This window comes from Labrus bergylta, chromosome 13 (assembly GCF_963930695.1).
Source record: "Labrus bergylta chromosome 13, fLabBer1.1, whole genome shotgun sequence".
Classification (NCBI taxonomy): Eukaryota; Metazoa; Chordata; class Actinopteri; order Labriformes; family Labridae; genus Labrus; species Labrus bergylta.
In genome coordinates, this window is record NC_089207.1 from 15,333,759 (window position 1) to 15,354,791 (window position 21,033).

The window sequence follows — 21,033 nt, forward strand, 5'->3', positions numbered from 1 at the left end:
ATCAAACTTGAATCGAGTCCAGCGGCAGTTAAATATAGTTTAAGTGGAAAAGTAAAAAAGAGACGCAATTGCATCAAAAAAAGTACATCAAATGGATATAAGGACTTAGATTAACCTCAAAGCCACAGACCCCAATCTGTGTCAACTCAAGCATTTGTACAGCACAAAGACATGTTGTGTTCACTATCATTCAAATTAAGAGAGCCCATTGCCTTTTTTAGAAGAGAAAGCACAAAACAAGTGGCCACGTCATGTCGGACATGCATAAGAGATTAGAGCTCTAATCTTCTGGTAGTCATTTGTCGAGTGTACATTAATTCGACTGGTACTCTCACTCAGGCATGGACATAAAGGGAAGTTAAGTGACTAAGAGGAAATGGCAAGCAAGCTGGTTAGTCTGGATAGTCTTGCTGTGTATCACAGATGCAAAGAAAGCAAGTGAATGTGAGGAGCTCTCCTGTTTGCGGTGAACTCACACCTGAGAAATCCTGCCAGAGTCTATAGGCAGCTGTTATATTCTGAAGGAAAAGGGAATATACATAACAGTCTCAAAATAACCTCAGTTCATTCGTTTTAAGGATTTCCCAACACTTTGGGGGTAAGTGTTTGAGTTCCTTATTTTACACGGGAAGACTAGAGCTGTTCTAAATCATATTGGGAGTCACTAATGTTGTTATTTATTTCATTTCAAGTTATCTTATTTTGTTCAAAACGTGCTACAACACATCTAACTCTATAGCATCTGGCTGGCCTATCAGAATCATGAGAAAAGTGATGCCCACCCTGAGGACGACCTTGTTTGTGCTCCTGGGAATTGGTTTCATCTGGTGTCTCAGTTTTCCCTATTTCATCCTGGTCTGTATCATGTTTTATTCATTTAGCTAACAATGCTTGCATACAGTGAAGTCAAGAGCTGTCCCTTAGTCACTCTTAAGTTGTTGAATAAATGTATAACCTTTTACCTTTTAGTCAATTTGATTTACAGCCAATTCTACGGTGGCCAGCAAAGGCAACTGACCTACAATGGCTGACAAAAATGTATATTAATGGGATAGTTCTGCATTTTTCAAGTGGGGTTGTATGAGGTATTGTCAAGAGTTAATATACAAGCCACAGGAGATGCCGGTCAGCGTGCCTGCATGGAATCCCACTTAAGAAAATAGTAAACTGTCCCTATAAGAAAATGTTTGTCAAATACAGAAATGATGCAAATTCAAAACACATACAAATGTTCTGCAGCAACAAAAAACGCTCTTCAATTGACAAAAAAACACATTCTGCACAAACTGTACAACTCAGTTTCAGAGCAAAGTTAACGAGAGGGCCCTCAGTGAACATGAACCGAGGCTGGACAGCAGAGAGTGGATGGAAACAAGGCAGGGTAAAGGTAAGAAGAAAGACAATATGTGTGAAGCCCAATATTGCCTAAATGTTCTCCTTCCAGTGCAGCTCTTGTACATTTATTGAGATACGTTTTTTTCTCATTCACCAGTGAAAGTCAATAATATATAGAATGATTTACTCTTCCTTTTACGTGCATATTCAAGAAATGGCAGCAGGTTGCATAAGAATATCTAATACACTCACAGAGACTAAGACCAGAGAGCGCCAAGAATGAGACAAGACCAAGACATTAAGGGATCGAGACCGAGTCGAGGCCAAGACCAAGGCAGCGCGAGACCAATAGAAGACAAAGACCAGAAATATCAATAAAAAAATCATCATCTTGTGTGCAGGGGGAGAGTCACGTACTTACACCATAACACAGGGAAGATTGCATCTGTAACCGGGGGATAGACATGGATAGGGAGGGGTGCTGGTGGTGCAGTGGTGCAGTGGTGCAGTGGTGCAGTGGTTAGTGCGCAAGCCCCATGTATGGAGGCTCTAGTCCTCAAAGCGAGCAGCCTGGGTTTGAATTCAGCCTGTGGCTCCTTTCCCGCATGTCATTCCCTACTCCTTCGCCCTGATTTCCAGCTGTCTTATCTCTCCATTAAAGGCACAAAAAGCCCAAAAATAAATCTTAAAAAAAAGAAAAAAAAGAAAAAGAAATAGATAGGGATATAAATGAAGTGAAGTTCTTATAGAAAAGGGCCGTTTTCCTTCTAATCACAGTGATGACGTAGAAAAACATCCTATCAGTGGTGGTCTTGGTCTTCATTTAAAATCCAGAGTCTGCCCAGTCTGAGGCCGAGTAAAAATGCTTTAGATTCCAAGATGAGACCTTCAAAAAGTGCTCTCGTGTAATACACACACTACTGTTGAGTGTAGAGGTGACATAAATAAACGAACGTGTAAGGTGCTGGGAATTAGTTGAAACATTATTCTGCTTTTGAGGGAATTTAGTCTGTCTTTTTTCAAACTTCATTTCCATCCCCTCTTTTCTCTCCTAGACATAATGAAGAGCGTTTTAAAGTTCATGGATGATCTCCTGAATATCGTAAACATGTATTTCAGTGAAGTAGCACTTTATCTAATTACAGTGTTGTTTTTTTGGAACAAAGTAGTCATTGATTGAAATGTGTGGTATATGGTTGATTGTGTTAATAGCTGTTCCCAGATGAAAGGCTCTTGACAATATGTTCAAAGCGATGAATAATTTTTTTTTTTTTTTTTTTAAAACCCACCTTCTTCTCACAGTCTCTCCACCTCCTCCTTTGAAGGACTACAAAGACAAATTTGTTGCACTCCAGATTAAAATGGAGGCTGAGAAAGAAAAAGGACGAATGAGAGAAGACATGATCAAAGAGCTGCGTTCTCACAAACTTCTTCTGCAGCAACACGTGGACAAACTGGAAGAACTCCTAAAGCTGCAGACGCAGAAGGAGGAGCATAAAGTTCAACTAGTCAAATCTGGTAAAATACGTAACTACTGATCAGTAAAGAGAGTTTAAAGCTACTGTAAGGAGTTTTAGCTGGTTATTTACACTGACTGAAATTAATTCTGATGACTCTATATGACCAACAGAAGCAAAGCAAACCATCAGAAAAAAGATTCATTTAGAGGTGACCACAAATAGTAGAGTACTCGACGATTCCTTCCTCAGTCAGGACAGTCTCATAATCAACCGCAAGGGTCATTCCATTCAAGTTTAAGGGGGTCGTTAAAGTATAATTGTACATAGATTTCCCTATGTACTCCAAATACTGTAATTCATGGTTCATAGTCTATCTTGGTATAATTAACAACTTATTAACTTTTAATGCAGTTCTGAAAACCAATCGTACTAATCAATCTCCTTAGTGTGGACATGAAGAAATCACCCCCAAGTAGGCTGTCGATAGAAGCAGCATATTGTGTCCATGCTGGTGTTCATCGTCTGCTCTCAAAGTAGCTGCTTAGCTCCAACTACGTTCTTGCTTCTAAATTTGCTGGTCGTAATTTAAAGATTGGCATTGTGTGGAAAAGGAAGTCTTTCATTTCTAACAACTGGCTTTGCTGGAATCCCTGAGAAGTTGAGTATATTTCCTAGACGCTATAACATTGTTAAACATTAGATGACGGGTTCCAAGAATGGACTAGGTCTTACGAGTACCATACAATATAGCCGATGAACATAAACATTTTACAAATTCAGGATTTTTACAGGTTTCCTTTTAACATTAACAACAAAATCAACAGCGTCATAATCAATATCACCATCATGCTATGAATAAAATATATGTTCAGACTACATAGCTTTAATTTATACAGTGGTCAAATAGCCTACATTTAACACTTTGACTGGCCCTGCTAGATGTAGTGGAGTTGTGGTCACACCTCTAAAACTTAATTTGAAAAGCTCTTGGAAGGTAACCAGGGTTCATATTAACACCAAGAGTTGTCCTTAGTGTGCTTATATATATAAATGTTCTTTATGTCCAAACGCAGTCTCACAAAAGACTTCCTGGAACAACCTGCTCACTACTCAACAAACCTGTTTTAAAGGGCTTTAACAGAATAGTGAACAGAACAACCTATTCATGCTCAAAGACATGTTTTTGCTTTGTGCTAATGGTAACATTTAACTACTACCATCAGCAGCTGTTCAAATATAGAGGATGACGACAATAAAGTTGTTTTAATCCTGTAAGGGGAAATAAAATTTAACACTCTGTAGTTGAACATGCTACACACAGAGGCTGAAATACACAGAAAGGCACAAACCAGATTCGATAGACATGCATTAATGATGAGACGTCAGAGTGAGGGGTGCTGCCCACAGCAGGGGGGTTGGGGTTCAATGCCTTGCTCAAGGGCCCCTCAGCAGTGCTCAGGAAGTGAACTGGCACCTCTCTAACCAGACCAATTTCCAGACTTAGTTGTCTTGGTCAGCACCAGAACTTGAACCTGTGAGCCCTCATTTCCCAACCCAAGTCCCTACAGACTGAGCTGCTGCCGCCCCGTAATATGAAGGTTGTCTTGAATACTGATCAGGACTTCTTATAATGAATGAAAGCAGTTTGTTTTAAATGTTTGCAACATTGGTGGAATTTGACTCTTATCTCATACTTTTTATAGCAACAACTTCGAAAATCTAATCAGGCACATTTTTAATGACATCGCTGATTGGACTAGACTAAAATATCTGACTGATCAAAGGCAAAAAAAAAACATTACAAATAAAAACATAAATGGAATGTTTTTGAACTAAATTAGTAAGGATTTTACCTGCAGGGAAGTTGGTAACTTATTCTCAATGTTTAAACATTTAATTGAAAATAACTTTTTTTAGCCTCTCTTATTAAAGTACTGTTGTTTGTGTGTTTCTTAGATGAGCAGATCAAAGAGGATGACAATTGTTCACTTCCATCAATGGATGGATATCCAGAATGCCAGGACAAATTAATGGTAATTAAGTTATTTGTCATTTTAATAGCAACCATTTAGTCAAAGTGCATTGGTAAAACTACTGACAGCATCATAATGTGTGTATACTTTGAAGAAGTCTGATGCATATTCTTATCCCTTCAGTACCTAATATTAAATTTTTTTTTTTTTTATTGCACATTAAAAAACAAGCCACCAAGTGCTTTACATTTAAAGTCAACCAAAAGTTGTAAAAATAAATATTAGAAAATATTTAATTTATATTTAATTCATATTTATATAATTATATTTATATAATTTATATTTAAAATATATAAGTTTAAAAATAAATATTAGAAAATAAATGAAGCAGGGACGCTGGTGGCCAAGTGGTTACAGCAAAGAGGCTGTAGTCCTCGAAGCAGACAATCCGGGTTCAAATCCGACCTGTGGCTCCTTTCCCGCATTTCATTCCCCACTCTCTGTGTCCCTGATTTCTAACTTTATCCACTGTCCTGTCTCTACAATAAAGGCCTAAAAAGCCCAAAAATAAATCTTAAAAAAATAAATAAAGAATTAAGCAAATAAACTATTTACCCATACATCAAATATAGCCTATATCTTGTAAGGGCAGTCACTCTTACTATTCAGTGAGGTTGGTGAGGGAATCAACTCAGAGCAGACTCAGGTGTGTGAGACTGATTGGCCTTGATTAGGTGTGGGGAGCTTATATTTCCTCTTGGGTGCCACTGGGCGTGTTAGACCAGTGATTTTATGTGTTCTAGAGGGACCTGTATATTCACATATTTCTTTGAGTGTTATGGCTGTATTATCTTACCCAGCTTTTTACATTTTAAGGTTGGGCAACCATTGTGTTCAGTTCAGGATTGTTTCCTTGATCTCCCTGAGAGATGTGAGTGTTTAGTCAGCTGCTTGGTATGCAGTGTTTTAGTTTCCCCTTTCCAAGTGTTTGATGAGGGCAGCTTGCTTTTGTTTTCATGCGTTATAATTCTGATATAGCTTCAGGTTTCTTTATTTGTACCCGTAGGTACATGTGGTTGCAGGGAGAGTCACTTAATACAACAGAGACAATACATAAAACATAGCAATGGACTGCACCCCTTGGCCTGCAAATGTGTCCCTTTCCCAATCCCCCTGACAGAATGAGTCAGCACAGAGCATTAGAGACCAAAAGGAAATATAAGCTCCCCAGAGCTGGTCTTACAAAGCCAAAGCCAATCACACTCACACAAGTGTGCACTGACTTGATCTCCTCACTTACCTTCATGAGTAGCAAGAGTGAGTGCCCTCAAATCAATAAAACCATGTTAAGATGAATACAACAACGCCAACGGTCGAGAAAAAAGCAAATTAATAAAATGTTTTAAGAAGCAATATGAGAGGACAGAGTTTGCTGATTGTCAACTGTTTTTTTTTGTTGTGATTTGTTGTTTCTCCAGTGGATGAAGAAGATGTGGAAAGGTGACCCTTGTTATGCCAGTCATGGGGTTAATGGGACCCTTTGCTCCATCTTCATCTACCTCAGTGAGGTACTTCATTGGTTTCTCAGCTCCTATCATTCAGTGCATGACCTTGTCACTTATAGTAAATTGCTCAATTCTAGAAACAAACAAAAATGTAAGAGGGTTTGTGCTTGTGTAACTGCCTTCTTTTTCTTTTTGTGTTGTGTTAAGACAGAGTCGTGGTGTCCTCTACTCCCAGGTCGAGTGAAACATGTCACTCCGTTGGAAACCCCTAAGGTAAATCCAAAGGTCAAGTCATACAAGATGACTCTTTAATAGATTGTAAAAGGTGCAATATTTGGGGCATAAAGGGAGTGTATAACCTTAGCAGATAGTAGCAGTAACTTAGCAGCAGCAATTCACAACTACTGTACAGAATGGCACATTTGAGATATCTAATTCTGTTGTCTTTGTTTGCTGAGTTTGTGTTCAGGTATCTACATTTCATTATCCGTTTAGTGACCATATGGGGAATGGCTTTCAAGGGGCTAAAACACATCATTTCAATGAGCAAATTTCTACTTTGAATATTCAAACTGAAAGCGATTCAGCATAGACTGTGGAAACTTTTGTAACTGACTGACAAAAATGGGAGAATGTGGTTATAATAAATGATCCTGTTCAGAGCAGTTGCAAAGAGCAAGGATATCTTTATCAGTTCTAAAATGGTAGGACATGTGAAGAGTTTGACAGACTGACAGAAATCCAAAAAATGGCAAATGTGATGAAATTAACCTGTTGATTGAAGTGTCACCTTAAACTTGAGCATGGTATTAGCTTTAAAGATCTTGAAAAACCAGGATCAAGGATCATTTGACCAGTGTATGCGCATGTTTTATTGCTGAGTGGTACTAATTTATGTGTGGTTGGCATGGTCTGTTGTATGTTATTTATGTGGAACATTTTTCTGCTGCTGTCTTGAACAAGACTTTCTTGTAAAGGACATTTTTCTATCTCAATGTCAATACTCCAGGTTAAAGAAAGTTTAAATGAAAAAAAACCTACATTTTTTTCCAGATTGGCTCAGGATATGCAGAGGTACAGGACAATCTTTCTGGTCTATATCCGGCTCTGGAAAACAGAGCCCAGTACCGATGGATTTACCAAAGAATTCGCAGTATGGACGAGATTTGGGTTGAGGCTGGACGCTCTCTTTCAGCCAAAAACAACATGACAGGGCGGAAAGCTAAACAGGTAATGTTTCACTCCCTATTGTTTTCATTTGAATACTAGACAGTTGGCTCGCCCATGCCATCTTGACTTACTGCTGCCACGTCTGCCCTGCTTTCTGTTTGCTGTAAAAAAAAAAAAGGATATTCTTAGAAGTATCTGTATTGCAAATGAGTCATCAGATGCAGTAACCATCATGAGAACATTGGACCCCACTCCTCTCTCTTACAGATCCTGCTGCATCCCGGTGTGGTGACGGATGAATCTCATCTTAAAATAACCGAAACCGCTTTCAGTGGGGGCCCCCTTGGAGAACTGGTCCAGTGGAGTGACCTCATTTCCACCCTTCACATCCTGGGCCACCACCTTCACCTGTCTGCCTCTCTATCTGACCTCAAAGAGTGAGTAAGCACACTGAAAGAGCCTTTAGTTGCAGGCGGTTTTCTGCGAGGGTCACTTGTGTCATTTCTAGAGGAGAATCAATAGTAATAGACATGACATTTGATTCTGATAATTATGGGTTAAAAAAAAGCATCCTATCCTGTCAAATATCATGCTCTTTAGACTGTTGAGCAATTTGAAGTGAAAGAAGAAATGCTGGTTGATCCGAAACAGTTTAATTGAATTTGATCTCTGTTCTTACGATTTTTTTCATTGTCTTTCTCTTTCTGTATAAATCCCACCAAAGCTTTTTGGGGGTGAAAAGCAACTGCCCAGCTCGTCGTTCAAAGATTGAAGCAGACTTGATCTATACAGACATTATCGGCTTTCAACAGATAAAGAAAGCACTACAGGGATCCTGGATTCAATACAAGTGAGTTGAATGATACTGGACCCAACACTACACTTCCTGAGACCTGTAAGCAAATTATGAAGTATGCACATATTGCTCATGTATTGTATAAAAAAAAGTGGCTGCCATTATTTCAATACTAAAACATAATTTGAATGACAAATTGATGATCCGTTGCAAGAATATTCACCATTTATCACATATTACAGCAGGTCTTTTTGGATTAGGCCAAGAATTTATTTTGAGTACATGCCTGTAGAAAAAAAAAATGGATTAGTGATTTGTACAATCCTGATTCCTTTTTTATGGTGCTTTATCTGTAGTTTGAACATACCAAGAGTTTGAAGCAATTCTATTTTAATTCTGTGTACTGACCCAATTAACACAAGGCTCAAGGCTCAAGGGTCAAACCCTCTGCCACAGAGAAGAAAGTGTAACTTCAGGAGAGAAAAAACTGTGAAATGGTCTGAGAGGAAAAGAAAGGCGAGTCAGTTGGTTATTATGCAGGAACAGGATAATAAGGAAAAACGAGGGTATTGGTCGGATCTGAGTAGACATGTCGGTTGAAATTAGGTTATCAAAGAAAATATATGTGCTGGTATAAAGAAATTCCATGATTTCACCAAGTAGTGAGCAATGTTTGAGACCATATAGGAGAAAGAAGGGATTGAAGATTGTGACTTCAAAAGGAAAAGACATAAGAGGGGAAATGTGTGTAAGAAAATGCTGAGGGGGGTTAAGAAGAACATACCTGTTAAAGTAAAGTCAACTTTTTAAAGACCCTGCTTGTATGTTATCTGGATTGTCAGGCTGAAATGCAGGTTTGGATGACCTTTTTTATGTGTTAAGGAAAAATGTAATGAGATCTAATTCATACTAGGCCTATATGTATTCATGCAAAGTGAATAATGTATGGATCTGTAACATCATGCAGCTGCACCCCGATATGCTAATATAAGTCTCCTATCTTGTGTATGTTAATCCAGGCGTTTGACTGTGATTTGTCCTTCTTGCCCCAGGGAATGTGAGCAGCAATTCTGTTTCTGGAACATTTCTGCATACTGATGCACACATTAAGTAGAACATGAATGTTGGTTATTTAGCTGCTCTTTTGATCGAAATTTTTGCAGCCATAGCCACCAAGTGTGTAGTAATGCCAGTGGTGGAAAAAGTACATAACCTGAGGCAAAGTATAGACAACTCATCATCAACTGGCAGTCCGCGGGCCACATTCGGCCCCCCGATGCTTCCCCTTTCGGCCTCCAGAATACAAATCATCTCAGGTGATTAAACAAAATGACATGTTCAACAACTAAAGTGTTGCGCTGAGGTGTCAGCATTCTTTAAGGGTGTCGTTGATAATTGTATAAACAGGCATTTTGTGTTAATCTTACAGCATGCTAGATTTTTAACACCTGTTTAGCTATTTGGGGAGACCTTTCTAAGATTTAAAATCCATTCCCAGTTTTTAAAACACATAAATCTGTACATTTATGGGGCACAAAAGACAAATGTTTGGTAAACTCAAGTGTTTGTGGGAGTGTAATTGGTATCTCTGTCTGTCAATCAGGTGCATGTTCCGTGTGTTGGACTCTTTTGGCACTGAGCCAGACTTCAATCATGCAGCTTGGGCCCAAAAGCAAAACCTTAAGAGTCCTTTTGGCCGCCTCAGTCTGATCCCAATGCAGTTCTACACCATGTTCCGTATGTGTTTGTTTCAATTTCTTTTTTCCAACTATTTATTCACTTTTTAAGTTATTTTTTTCCCCCCTCATTTGCATTCTCTTTTGTGTGCAGCCCACACACCAGACAACACATTCCTGGGCTTTGTGGTGCAGCACCAGCTGAGTGATAATGAAGCTGAGCAGCTCAAGTCTAACAAAAGACTAAACCAGGCACTCGTGTATGGGAAGAGTGCTACATTTTGGGAGGTGACTATATTGACAGACATTTTGATTTCCCAAGAAACAAGTTTGACTTGATGAATGATTTTGTTTTTTTTAAATAGGATGTGAACACAGATATTGATTTGAGGAAATATTTTTATTTTATTTAAGAGAATGCCTTATAATAATTATCTTTTTTAAAAGTGGCTGTTGACACAAAAGGGATCCAACTGACAGAAGAAGGTTGTAAAATTGGCTTTTATACTGTGAACTTGGTAGACATGTAGTGGATTTACAAGTAAAGCTCCTTGTTTCTAATTGGTTATATTGTCTATTTTATATCTTGAAAACACTGTTGACTCTTAATTTTACCCTTTACGTATTGGAAATTAATTGGATATAGTCTGTAAGGGTATTTTTAATTCTTTTTTTTCGTCACTCCTTTTTCAATCAGAAATCTAGATAAGACACACACTTGGTTTTGGAGAGGTGTGATTTATGTCATGTCCAAGCACGGCGCTACACCGTCACAAACCTGTCTAGCCCCGTTTTAGCCCCATCACTTATTTCTGCTTTAATTTGAAGAAGAAAAAAAGAGAGAACTTAAAACATAACTATGAATTCATGAAAATCGACTAGTAATAGCCACCCAACATATAAGTTAAGCTCCCCCTCAGCACCAGGAGAAAAAAAATCCCTGGCGCCGTGCCTGGTCATGTCCATTGCTTTGCCAGAGTGTCATCCTTTGTTTGTCCGGTGTCACTCTGCAGGGGAAAGAGGCCTATCTAGATGTCATCCATAAATACATGGAGATCCATGCAACGGTTGACAACAGCACTCGGATTCCGAGCTACGTAAAGAACCACGGTATTATCAAAGGCACCGAGGTTCAGACCCTGTTGAGACAGAGCAAGGTGAGTTTTAAGAGGGGCCACTCGGTCACTTCACAATCAGTTCACATGTTTTACGCTTAATCAAGGCAGCAAAAAGGAGCAGCAGTAGCTCAGTCTGCAGGGACTTGGTTTGGGACAGGGAGGTCGCCGGTTCAAGTCCGGCGAACCAAGTATGGAAATTGGTCAGGTCACTGGAGAAGGAGCCAGTTCCACTGGAGAAGGAACCATTGAGCAAGGCAATGACACCCCTCCCCAGCTTCAAGAGTAATTGGCATTGTTTGTTGCAGCTTTTAAACACAACATTCAAACTGGACCCCTCCTCCTGGGCTCATCGCCCCTAGAGGTGCACTGCAGGACTATTGTGTACGTTTACTGCATGTACCTACACTGCACACTACCGCACGCTAACATAAGCTAACCCCGGTGTTTGACAGAAAGCCGGCCAACTCTTTATCTGCAAGCTTACCTAAGCTTTACCCTTGTTTTTTAACGAGCTTTATTTGAGTGGCATTTTGCCTCACTATGATTATATTTTCTCTTCTTTGTCGAAACAACAGCATCTTAACTGGTTTGAATCACTTCAAATCGCTAAATAAATTAGACTCCTAAACTCCAGTGCTGTCGTTGGCTGGGTGAAACACACCAGCTCCCCGCCCTGAAACTTCCTGAGTCAACTAAAACAAAACAAAAGATGAAAAATCAATACTGTTCAACCCTGGTGAAGACCAGTAAAAAAAAAAAAAAGGATGTGTTAAGCAGCAAAAAACTTTTCAATCAGAGTGGAGGTTTAAGCGGATACACACTTGTTAAAAACATCTTTTATACAAGAGATCCTTCACCAGGGTTAAGCACTCCAACTAAACTAGAAAAGGGATAATTGAAATTGTAGCTCTTTCAGAACCAACAAAACCCACAATATACCACAGACTGTTCTGTACAGGGTGACCATTTAGAATATCAATGTCTCTCTCTTGATGAGCACATCCCTGAGTAAGACTGGTTTAAATAGGTTTGTAATTAGTTTTGGAGAGATTCAGAGAACTTCTGATGGATAAAGCATACTGTAATATGACAAGAATAGGATAGAGATGCATAATGTATGCTGCCTTTGTAGACAGGGGAGCTTTCGTCACAGTGTAAATTGCGATGTGATTATAGAACTAATTATTTTTCCATTACTGTTTCATTAATATCTAATTTCGCTGTGAGGTGTTCCAGTAAATGTATGTGCTCCATAATTGTGTTGGATTTACACAATCATATGAAGTAGCCTAACTGTGGTGTTTCCTTCATGTTTCTTCCTTGAAGGGCCAAAGATATGCTGTTTCACATGGGGGCAAAAAAAAATCGGGATCTTGTAAAATCAACAATAATCCATATTGATTACCTTATTAAGTAATGCTGAGTAAATAAACTGTCATTATTGGAAATGTCTGTCTGGTGTGTAAAAGTTTGCTTTACAGACTCTTTAAACTTAAACTGTAGAACTGTAAAGTACTGATTTTTATTTATGAGAACTTATAAAACATATCCTCAGTAAAAAAATAAAATAAATTCACAAGCAATTCTCAAGAAAGAATCATGATGTTTAGGTAATAAAGTAATGTAAAGCAGGTTTTGGAGCTGTTTATGCTTCAAACATTATGAATTGATCATCTTTCATAATGTGGTCTGTCAGTAAAAGTTGAAACAGAATACATTTCCTCTAAGTTTTTAATGACAAGCCTCGCAACATTTGTTGTTACTTCAAACTGTCGGAGCAGAGCTGACCACATAATTCTTTGTTCTGGTGTTGGCTGACACCTTGTGGTGAGCAAGTAAAGGTGCATTTGGTAACTATATACATCTTCATGTGTGCTCATTGTGTGTTGTAGGTTTTTGTTGGACTGTCTTTCCCATACGAAGGCCCCGCCGCATTGGAGGCCTTAGCCAATGGCTGTGCTTTCCTGAACCCCAGGTTACACCCTCCACAGAGCAGCCTGAACTCCCAGTTCTTCAAGGGAAAGCCCAACATCAGAGAGGTCAGCGGTCACACTCAAAATAGGAGCACTCACCATGATCTGATAATCAAGTGAATTATGTTGGAACCAGTAAATCATTGCATGTTTTTGAACCTGAAAGACAGAATCACTGTCTCTGTCTTAGCACATGAAAATAAGTTCTGCATAGTTTGAAGAAAGATATAGACAAAAAGCAGTTATAATGTAACTTATTTTCATTGCTTGTGTTTTATATTGCAGTTGACATCCCAGCATCCTTATGCCGAGGCCATAGGAGAGCCCTATGTGTGGTTGGTGGACATGCACAACTCCACAGATGTGGAAAGAGCTCTCACTGCCATCCTCAATCAGACTGTAAGTACTCCTCTAAATATGGTGTAAAATCTACCTTTCCCTTTAAAGCTCAGATGATATAAAGATGGGTCTAATCTTGATAAATGAAGAGAAATAGTTTCTTCATCTCTGATTGTAGTTTTTGCCTCATATTCCAGATTGAGCCTTACCTTCCATATGAGTTTACCTGTGAAGGGATGCTCCAGAGGGTCAACATCCTGATTGAAAAACAGGTTTGGTTGGAAAAGATCACAATTTATAAATAGAAAAATACTCTTGGTTTGTCCTCAATCTCATTGAAGATCTCGTTTTTTCATCAGGATTTCTGCCACGGTCCAGGGAGCTGGCCTCCACTCAGCGCGCTCAAGATTGTGGAAGCAAAGTTTGGCACTTCATGTAAACAGGCTTGTCAGGATGCAGGGCTCATCTGTGAACCTGCATTTTTCCCTCACATCAACAATGCCAAGAGCCTTTCCAAGTAAGCATGCCCATATTAAGTGCACATTTTTTGCATTTACATGAAGTGATAGCCACGATAAAATAGTCTTTCTCCAGTAAAAGGAAAATAACAGGATGGGATTTTTCAAAAAAATATTCTCACACAGCAACAGGTTAGAGATTCACTTACACCACCAGTTTTTAAATGAACAAGCTTTATCATGATAGATAGATATATAGACAGATACTTTATTGATCCCGAGGGAAATTCAAGATGAGCAACAGTCCAACATTACTGAGTTTGCAGCCACTATGTCGGATTGTAGAACTGATATCTCCTGTCACCATTAAAACAGCGTTTTGTGATATCGTGTTTTTTTTTTTAACATGTTATGCAGTTGTTGGTTTCTTATTCTTTTTTTTAAATTCCAGCTACAGCGCCGATTGTCAAGAATCGGAGCAGTCTGACAGAAGTTTGGTGTTTCCAGCCTACTCAAACACTGCCAGTGGCAAACACTGTGTGTTCCAGTCTGATCCCCTGCTCTTCAGCTGTGTGAGATCACACAAGTCTTTGATCCGTATCTGCCCCTGTAGAGACTACATCAAGGATCAGATAGCCTTATGCAGAGCTTGTGTGTAACGGCTGGATGGAAAACAATAAACTCTCTATGCACCTTAGAAACAATCAGGAATCAAAGGAAAGGATTCTCTTGTATATGGACCATCCAAGAAGCTGACAGCAGGAAGTCTCCAGGCTTGATTCTTGGCCTTTTTTTTTGTGATGAGATTGAGATGACAATAACTTATGTGGCTTTTGTCTGAGCGTCCAGACTCAGTAGTGGATCATTCAAAGTGCATCTTGAATATAGCCAAGAGCGTGAAAGAGACTTGAAATGTTAACACCGACATCACATGTTGCCTGGGAGGCAAGACCAGTTTCTTTTAGAAAGGCTGATAGTTCTACAGACAATTGCACATTGTGTCCAAAAGTATTTGACTGAAGACAAATAGTGACGTTTTTTTCCCAAATCAAGGTTAAACACCAGTCATGTTTGGTGTATACGAGTTGATGGGCAAAAGTGATGCAATGTGGGTGAACTCCAGTGAAGCCTCCGATCTAGACAAAAGAGTTAAGCCAGTTGGTGGTCATTGGTTACTGAAAAATCCTGGGTGTTTCACTGTCCTTGAAAAGCAATAGACAAAGACACCGTAATGGCCTTGACGGGCACTCAATATGCATTGTCTTAACATAACAGGACAAATTTAAGCTTGAGATGATGATGATGCAAAGATTTGAAATTGAATCCGAGCAGGCTTTTTTTAAGTATTGGTCTTTACTAGTCCCTTCAAATAAGAGCATTCGTGCACTGATATGCAAATTTCATTCTAAACACAGTCTTCTGTACACATGATTGTTATTAAAGTTACCAAAGGAATTCCTGCACAAATTTTCCTATAAGGGAGAAGGTGCCAGATTATGCTGTGTATATAAACATATCAAGCGTCATTTACAAAGGTTGGGTCATGGCTAATTCAATACCATTACCTTTTAGCATGTGCGGTTGCTCTGATTCAAAGCTTTTTCATTCATGTTAAGACACAAATCATCCAGACTTTTCAGGTGAAAACTGCTCGGCTTCATCCGACATGAACATTTTGTTTTCCAGTGAATCCTCCACATGAAGGTTATTGATGTGTATCCTTGCTGATGATTGTTCTATAAGGAATGTTCTCAATGGACACAGTTCTTGGGGTACATGATAACTTCTTTGCCTGCCAATAAGATGAGTGAATTGATACCACTCTTTTGGCTCTGTCTGTTATGTATCTACTGCCAGTATCTGAGCACAATGATTGTGAACAAGGGAAGAAACGACTAGCATGGATTGTCCAAAGGGAGTCAAATCTACCAATCAGAAATGTTAGAGTCCCTCATACAATCACATTTTCTATCCAGAGAGATGTGTTAAGTTGCCATTTCTGGATTTCATGAGAACGTATGTGCTTAATTATTACTTGGCTGGAGGTAGTATTTTCACCACCATGTTGCTGGCAACACACATTTTACAGTTTTCTTTTTAAGCTCAGCTTACTAAGGCCAGAGGTCGTGTGCAAATAACATACACTTCTTTTAGATACTGTGCTTCGTATTCAGTTTTTTTTTTTTTTTACACTTCTTCCCAAATTGTGTTTTGCGCTTACTTTTCCTAAGTTTCATCTTAGGAGTTTGTATTGATGAGATTGCTGCTAAAAAGACATTTGTTTTTTGTCTACACTGTCCACAGATGAGTATGGAAGATATCTTTGTCCTGGTTCTATGTATTACCTCAGTGATGGTAAAGTCATCCATGACACGAAAAAAAACAAAAAAAAAACATGCCTGGACTTTGTTGATGAGGAAGCAGGATAAAACTTTATTAATCAATAAAACTTTGCTCTATGACAAAGAGAGATAGTTTTCTTTTACACAAATAAATGATGTTTACACCATCTGTAATACCACTGATGTCATTACTGTACAAACAGACAAATGAACAATCTGTTACACAGTCAGATTTGTTGGAAATCACTTGTGTCTTACCATGTATGTATGTTTTGTCTGTGTGTGCATGTTTGTGTGTGTCAGGCTGCAATGCATTTGTAAGCACTGAAGCTGTTAGGGTTTTCTTATGTCCATGCAAAATTTATAGCAATCAAGAAGAGGTTAGTATTGCTATCATGATTCTTGAAATTAAGAGCAATGGTTTGATGCCTCTTCTGGGGCAAGAATGAGAAGTCATTTTTCACTCAATACAGATACAACTGGATGATACACATGTCCATAAAAGTGGATAAATGTTTGTCAATGTTTTGGCACAGTTTTATGAAGCTGCAGAAATGTTTCCGGCCTAGTTAAATGAACAGTATACTCAAATGTAATGTAACGAAGAGAATATAACACCTCTAAGATGAAAAGAGGTGTTGTGTTTGTGCAAAGTTAAATATGTTCAGAGGTCCTTTTTTTCCACAAACCTCTTAAAGTTTTCAATGGATGTAGCGAAAAGTGGAAAATGTAATCAGACAACGTAAATCACAGTCTATACAAATGAACTGAAACTTTTGTGATCACCGAATAATGGGAAATTTTGACTAACATTTTGGAATTCAGCTGCTTCACATACCTGGGATTTACAGGCAATGAAGCAGCTTCAAAGATAACTTATTACTAAGGAGTTTAAGAGAACCAGGGCAGCAATTACAGCACCTGGCATTGTCGTTCTTCAAAGCATAAATGTGCACAGAAAAAGTGGTGTGAAGATAAAACAAGGTGCATTGAAGAGGTAGTAATGATTTTGTTTCCAAGATCAAACTTTTCCCCAGTTTATCCAAACACAACATAAGCAACTATGTAGTAAAGCATACCGTTACTGAGACTGAGTTATTATTGTTTGTTCTGTGCCTTATGTGGTTTAAACACGCATTCAAACACTGTGCTTTGCTAGTAAAAGTCACTGTAAAGATTGTCTTCTATGCATCAGAGAAAGGGGGGTTAGGGAAACATTACATATCAGTGTGCTGTTGGTGAGCTGAAGTGGTGTGAGCTGATTCACGCCTTCAATTAATAGCTAATCCTTATTCTTTACACAATGCAACTAAAGATAACACCAATTATTTTGCTACTTGTCCAGTATGTCGACCCAGAGTTGATAATTACAGTGTGCAGAGGATGTAAGGGCCCTTCAGTCACTATCCAAGGCTCTGTTTCTGTCTGTAAGCCTGGGCTATATTTAGACTCTCAGTGGATCCAGGGCACTGAAGGCTTTTTAAAACGGCTGTCATGTAGCCTCCTTCCACCACAAGGGGGCTCTCAGGCATTCTGAATCCACAGTCCATCTCACTGTGGACAGTGAACATTTTGGCTTAACTTCAGTATCTCTTGTATAAAAGTGCTTCTACAAATTATTCACATCAAGGTATTTTAAGTTAATTAAATCAATAAACTTAGCTCAGTTTCACAAATCAAACAGCTAATTTTGAGGTTAGAGTTACAATTTAAGCCTCATAAAAGGTCATTTCAGCCTTTTTGAAGTGAGGTTTGATGAGGTACTTTTCAACACATATTGTAACTGTCAACCCTGCCCACGTTTGGAGACGCTAGCCTGATTAATGACACAAAAATAAGTCGTTAATCATTACATTTTTGAGTCATCTATGCGGAAGACCAAAACATTTTGACATGATACAGTGCGCATAGGAATGTAGAGGGGAAAAGTAGTGCCAAATAAAACAGGTGATTGACAGCATGATGAAGTAATAATGATATTTTAAACTGTAGAATACACTTTTAACTGATATTGACTTTTTACAGGGGATTTATTTGTTGAAAATGTCAGATTGGTGCTCACAGATATATCGTGCCCAATATGTTTTTCTTTCTTGTTTTCAACATGTGAAGTCTTCATTTGTTTAGCAGTATTATTGCTGGTATTCAAACCAGCAATAAAACCAGCCTTGGACAGTGCCATCTGATGACACCTACATCCAGTCTGAGGGTTTCACTTACAGTGCAAAAAACTTACAGTAAGACTTGTCATTTCATTTCACCAATAATCTACAGTAATATGCAAAACAACATGTACAGTATAATCACTATACATTAAACATATTTAAGTATATGCAACATTGGTCATCCATACTTGAACTATAAGCTGTCTACTCCAAAAAGCCTGTTATGTTGGCCATAAAGTACTATGACTATATTTGTGACTTTTTGTTACTACCCAAACATTGAATAAACATATTTACAGACTGTGTGGATCGTATTTACAATCTGTTCATTGCACATACTGTAATGGTAAATGATAACAACTGGATACATGCAGAACAAATGGGTGATGATAAGCAGATGGGCAGCATAAAACATCACTTCAAATGATATACAGTGGAGATGAACTTCCTATCGTCAGTTTCCTCTGTCATTGTGCTTTGTTTCATGTTTAATTTGGAAGCTTTGCAGTCATAATGAGGAAAAATTGAATAAAACAGTGTTCATAAAGAATAATAAATACCTGATCTAGACTTAGAAAAATTTGACAATTATTAATTACAGGATAATAGCAAATTGCACAGGAAGCCATCCTGTACAGTTTACTTTATAAACATCAAATTATGACATTAACCTAAAAAGTTGTAACGAAAAAGACACAAAATAAATATTGATGTTTTTTCCTCCATCCTGCCCTTATGCAGCACTACATTTGATCACTATTTGTATATTCTGCTTAAACTTTCATTTGTAAAACAGTGTTTCAAGTATAAAACAACAGATTCTGAATGGATATCAGAAAATAACAGACTAAACGATGTGTATGTGTCAACATTTCAAAAGATATCAACAATATATGGCAATGAATCATATGTAAAAGCAGATACAACACTAACGAGAGGCCTAATACCTGCAAATCATGTGAAATATTTGCCGTGTCAAAAAAAAAACTGCCCTGTGCTTAACTGTCAGCAACAAGTCTGCTAATTTGTGCTTGGATACATTACATAAAGTAGCCTATGCAATGTAATGTAAGCTCTGCACTTTATTTTATAGCTACTGTATATCAAATGTGAGTCCTCAATGCCTCCTGACCTCTATATTGCTGCTACCTTTTGTTTGTAGAGTTTCCATATCGAGACTGACCTCGCTGTGTTTATTGACATAGTACTGCTTTTATGGTCCTCTCCCTCTCTCTTTCTCTCTTTCTCTCTCTCTCTCTCTCTCTCTGTATCTCTCTCTCTCTCTCTACAAGTTGCCATAAAATTGGTTGCTTTGTAAAGAGGAGGCTGGTGAGGTTTTCAGAAGAGATACATTTACGTGCTGATAAAACAAAAAAAAAAAAAAAAATTAGTTGCAGGCTTCAATTTGGAGAAATAAAGTAGATGATTACCTTAAGAGCCAAAGCAATGTTTAAAGATTGAAACGTTTATATTTTTCTATGTAATGCTAGTAAAAAATCATGTTGTATTTTGTGTGGAGGTCTCATTTAAAGGTCACATTTGATCCTCCTTTTCAAAAAAATTAAACAAGTCTCATAGCTCCCCAAAACATGTCTGTGTAGTTTCTTGTTATAAATCCATTCTGATACTGTATTGTATCATGCCTATAAACCCCTCTATTTCAGCCCTGCTTAGAACAGGCTGTTTATGTGTCCACAGCCTTAAATGCAAGTGAGCTGTGTCTGATCCCATCTCTCTGGAAGGGGTTGGGTTGCTCGGGCTTTCTTGCACCATGTCCGATTGTTTGCGGTGAGAAGGCCGACTCAGAGGGCAGAACAAACACCCAGCTGTGGGAGTGTCACCCACATGGGGGAGGGGTTAATGCCCTTTGTGATGTCATTAAGGGAAAATCCCCAAACAACCTGTTTGAGCAAACATTTTCTGAAAGTGGAGCAGGTAAAAGACTGAGAGGATGGATGTTTTTCATAACTGGAGGGTTTGTAGACGGACTAGGGACACATATTAGTGTTATAAAAAAATGTTTAAGTGTATTTTACATAATATGTGACCTTTGAGTGAAATGTTCACCAATCGATACATTTTATATTGATACACATTACTCTTGTCCTGATGACAGCGCAACAATTTACTGTAATCTCTAGCAGGTTAGTTCTGAATGATGGGGTTACTGTAATCTACAAAGTGAATACTTAATGTCCTGTATGAACCCATAAAAATCTCCTATTGATTAACAGGTATCTCAGTCTTTTTCCTAACTTTGGGTGTAACTTTTAAATGTGTGGATTCATGAACAAAAGTGAAATACTTTTCTTTCCATAAGTTGGTCTCCATCATGTTCTTTTCCCTTAAAAGTCTTTCCAATGTCTTGTGTTTGTGCTTGCTTGCAAGTGTGTTTGTTACTGTCTGAATGTATGCATGTACTATGTACAGTATATACAGCACATGGGAACATCGGCATGTATTGCATGTGCAGGTGAAATTTGTATTGTAGTGTGCATGAAAGACAGAGAGAAAGAGGGCAGATATAGGAGGCAGCCAGGTGTGGATGTGGATGTGAATCCGCTTTGAGTCTCTCACTCAAAACGTTCGTAGTTCCTTGTCTGCCTCACACGGGGCACCATATCTCTCAGGAGTCTGTGGAGACAGAAACAGGGTCTCACTGTGAAGAAACTGCATCTGTCAAGCTGACATTAATTAACTTTGATAGGTATGATACAATATTT

General features: G+C 38.4%; 2 protein-coding genes across 2 annotated transcripts in view; one reads left to right on the forward strand and one right to left on the reverse strand.

Annotated features, from left to right (window-relative positions):
- Window positions 1–405: 405 nt before the first annotated feature.
- Window positions 406–16,269, forward strand: LOC109994493 (alpha-1,6-mannosylglycoprotein 6-beta-N-acetylglucosaminyltransferase A). Its single transcript, XM_065962211.1, has 18 exons — window positions 406–598; window positions 740–855; window positions 1,300–1,387; window positions 2,638–2,853; window positions 4,752–4,828; window positions 6,247–6,336; window positions 6,481–6,546; window positions 7,327–7,503; window positions 7,711–7,880; window positions 8,168–8,293; window positions 9,843–9,976; window positions 10,070–10,203; window positions 10,929–11,072; window positions 12,926–13,072; window positions 13,292–13,405; window positions 13,543–13,617; window positions 13,705–13,862; window positions 14,255–16,269. The coding sequence occupies exons 2-18, from the start codon at window positions 763–765 to the stop codon at window positions 14,460–14,462; spliced, it is 2,217 nt and encodes a 738-aa protein (XP_065818283.1). The 5' UTR covers window positions 406–598; window positions 740–762; the 3' UTR covers window positions 14,463–16,269.
- The window catches only part of tmem163a (transmembrane protein 163a), a 73,521-nt gene continuing 68,349 nt past the window's right edge, over window positions 15,862–21,033 (reverse strand). The window contains exon 8 of the mRNA XM_020647851.2: window positions 15,862–20,944. Coding sequence (XP_020503507.1) covers window positions 20,884–20,944 — 61 coding nt within the window. The 3' untranslated portion in view covers window positions 15,862–20,883. The remainder of the gene's footprint in view (window positions 20,945–21,033) is intronic.

Bases quoted from the DNA above. Each gene is read 5' to 3' on its own strand.
- LOC109994493 (XM_065962211.1), top strand. From the start codon at position 763: ATGAGAAAAGTGATGCCCACCCTGAGGACGACCTTGTTTGTGCTCCTG. The intron at 856-1,299 runs GTCTGTATCATG...TGTACAACTCAG, and splicing joins GTTTTCCCTATTTCATCCTG to TTTCAGAGCAAAGTTAACGA. The intron at 11,073-12,925 runs GTGAGTTTTAAG...TGTGTGTTGTAG, and splicing joins CCCTGTTGAGACAGAGCAAG to GTTTTTGTTGGACTGTCTTT.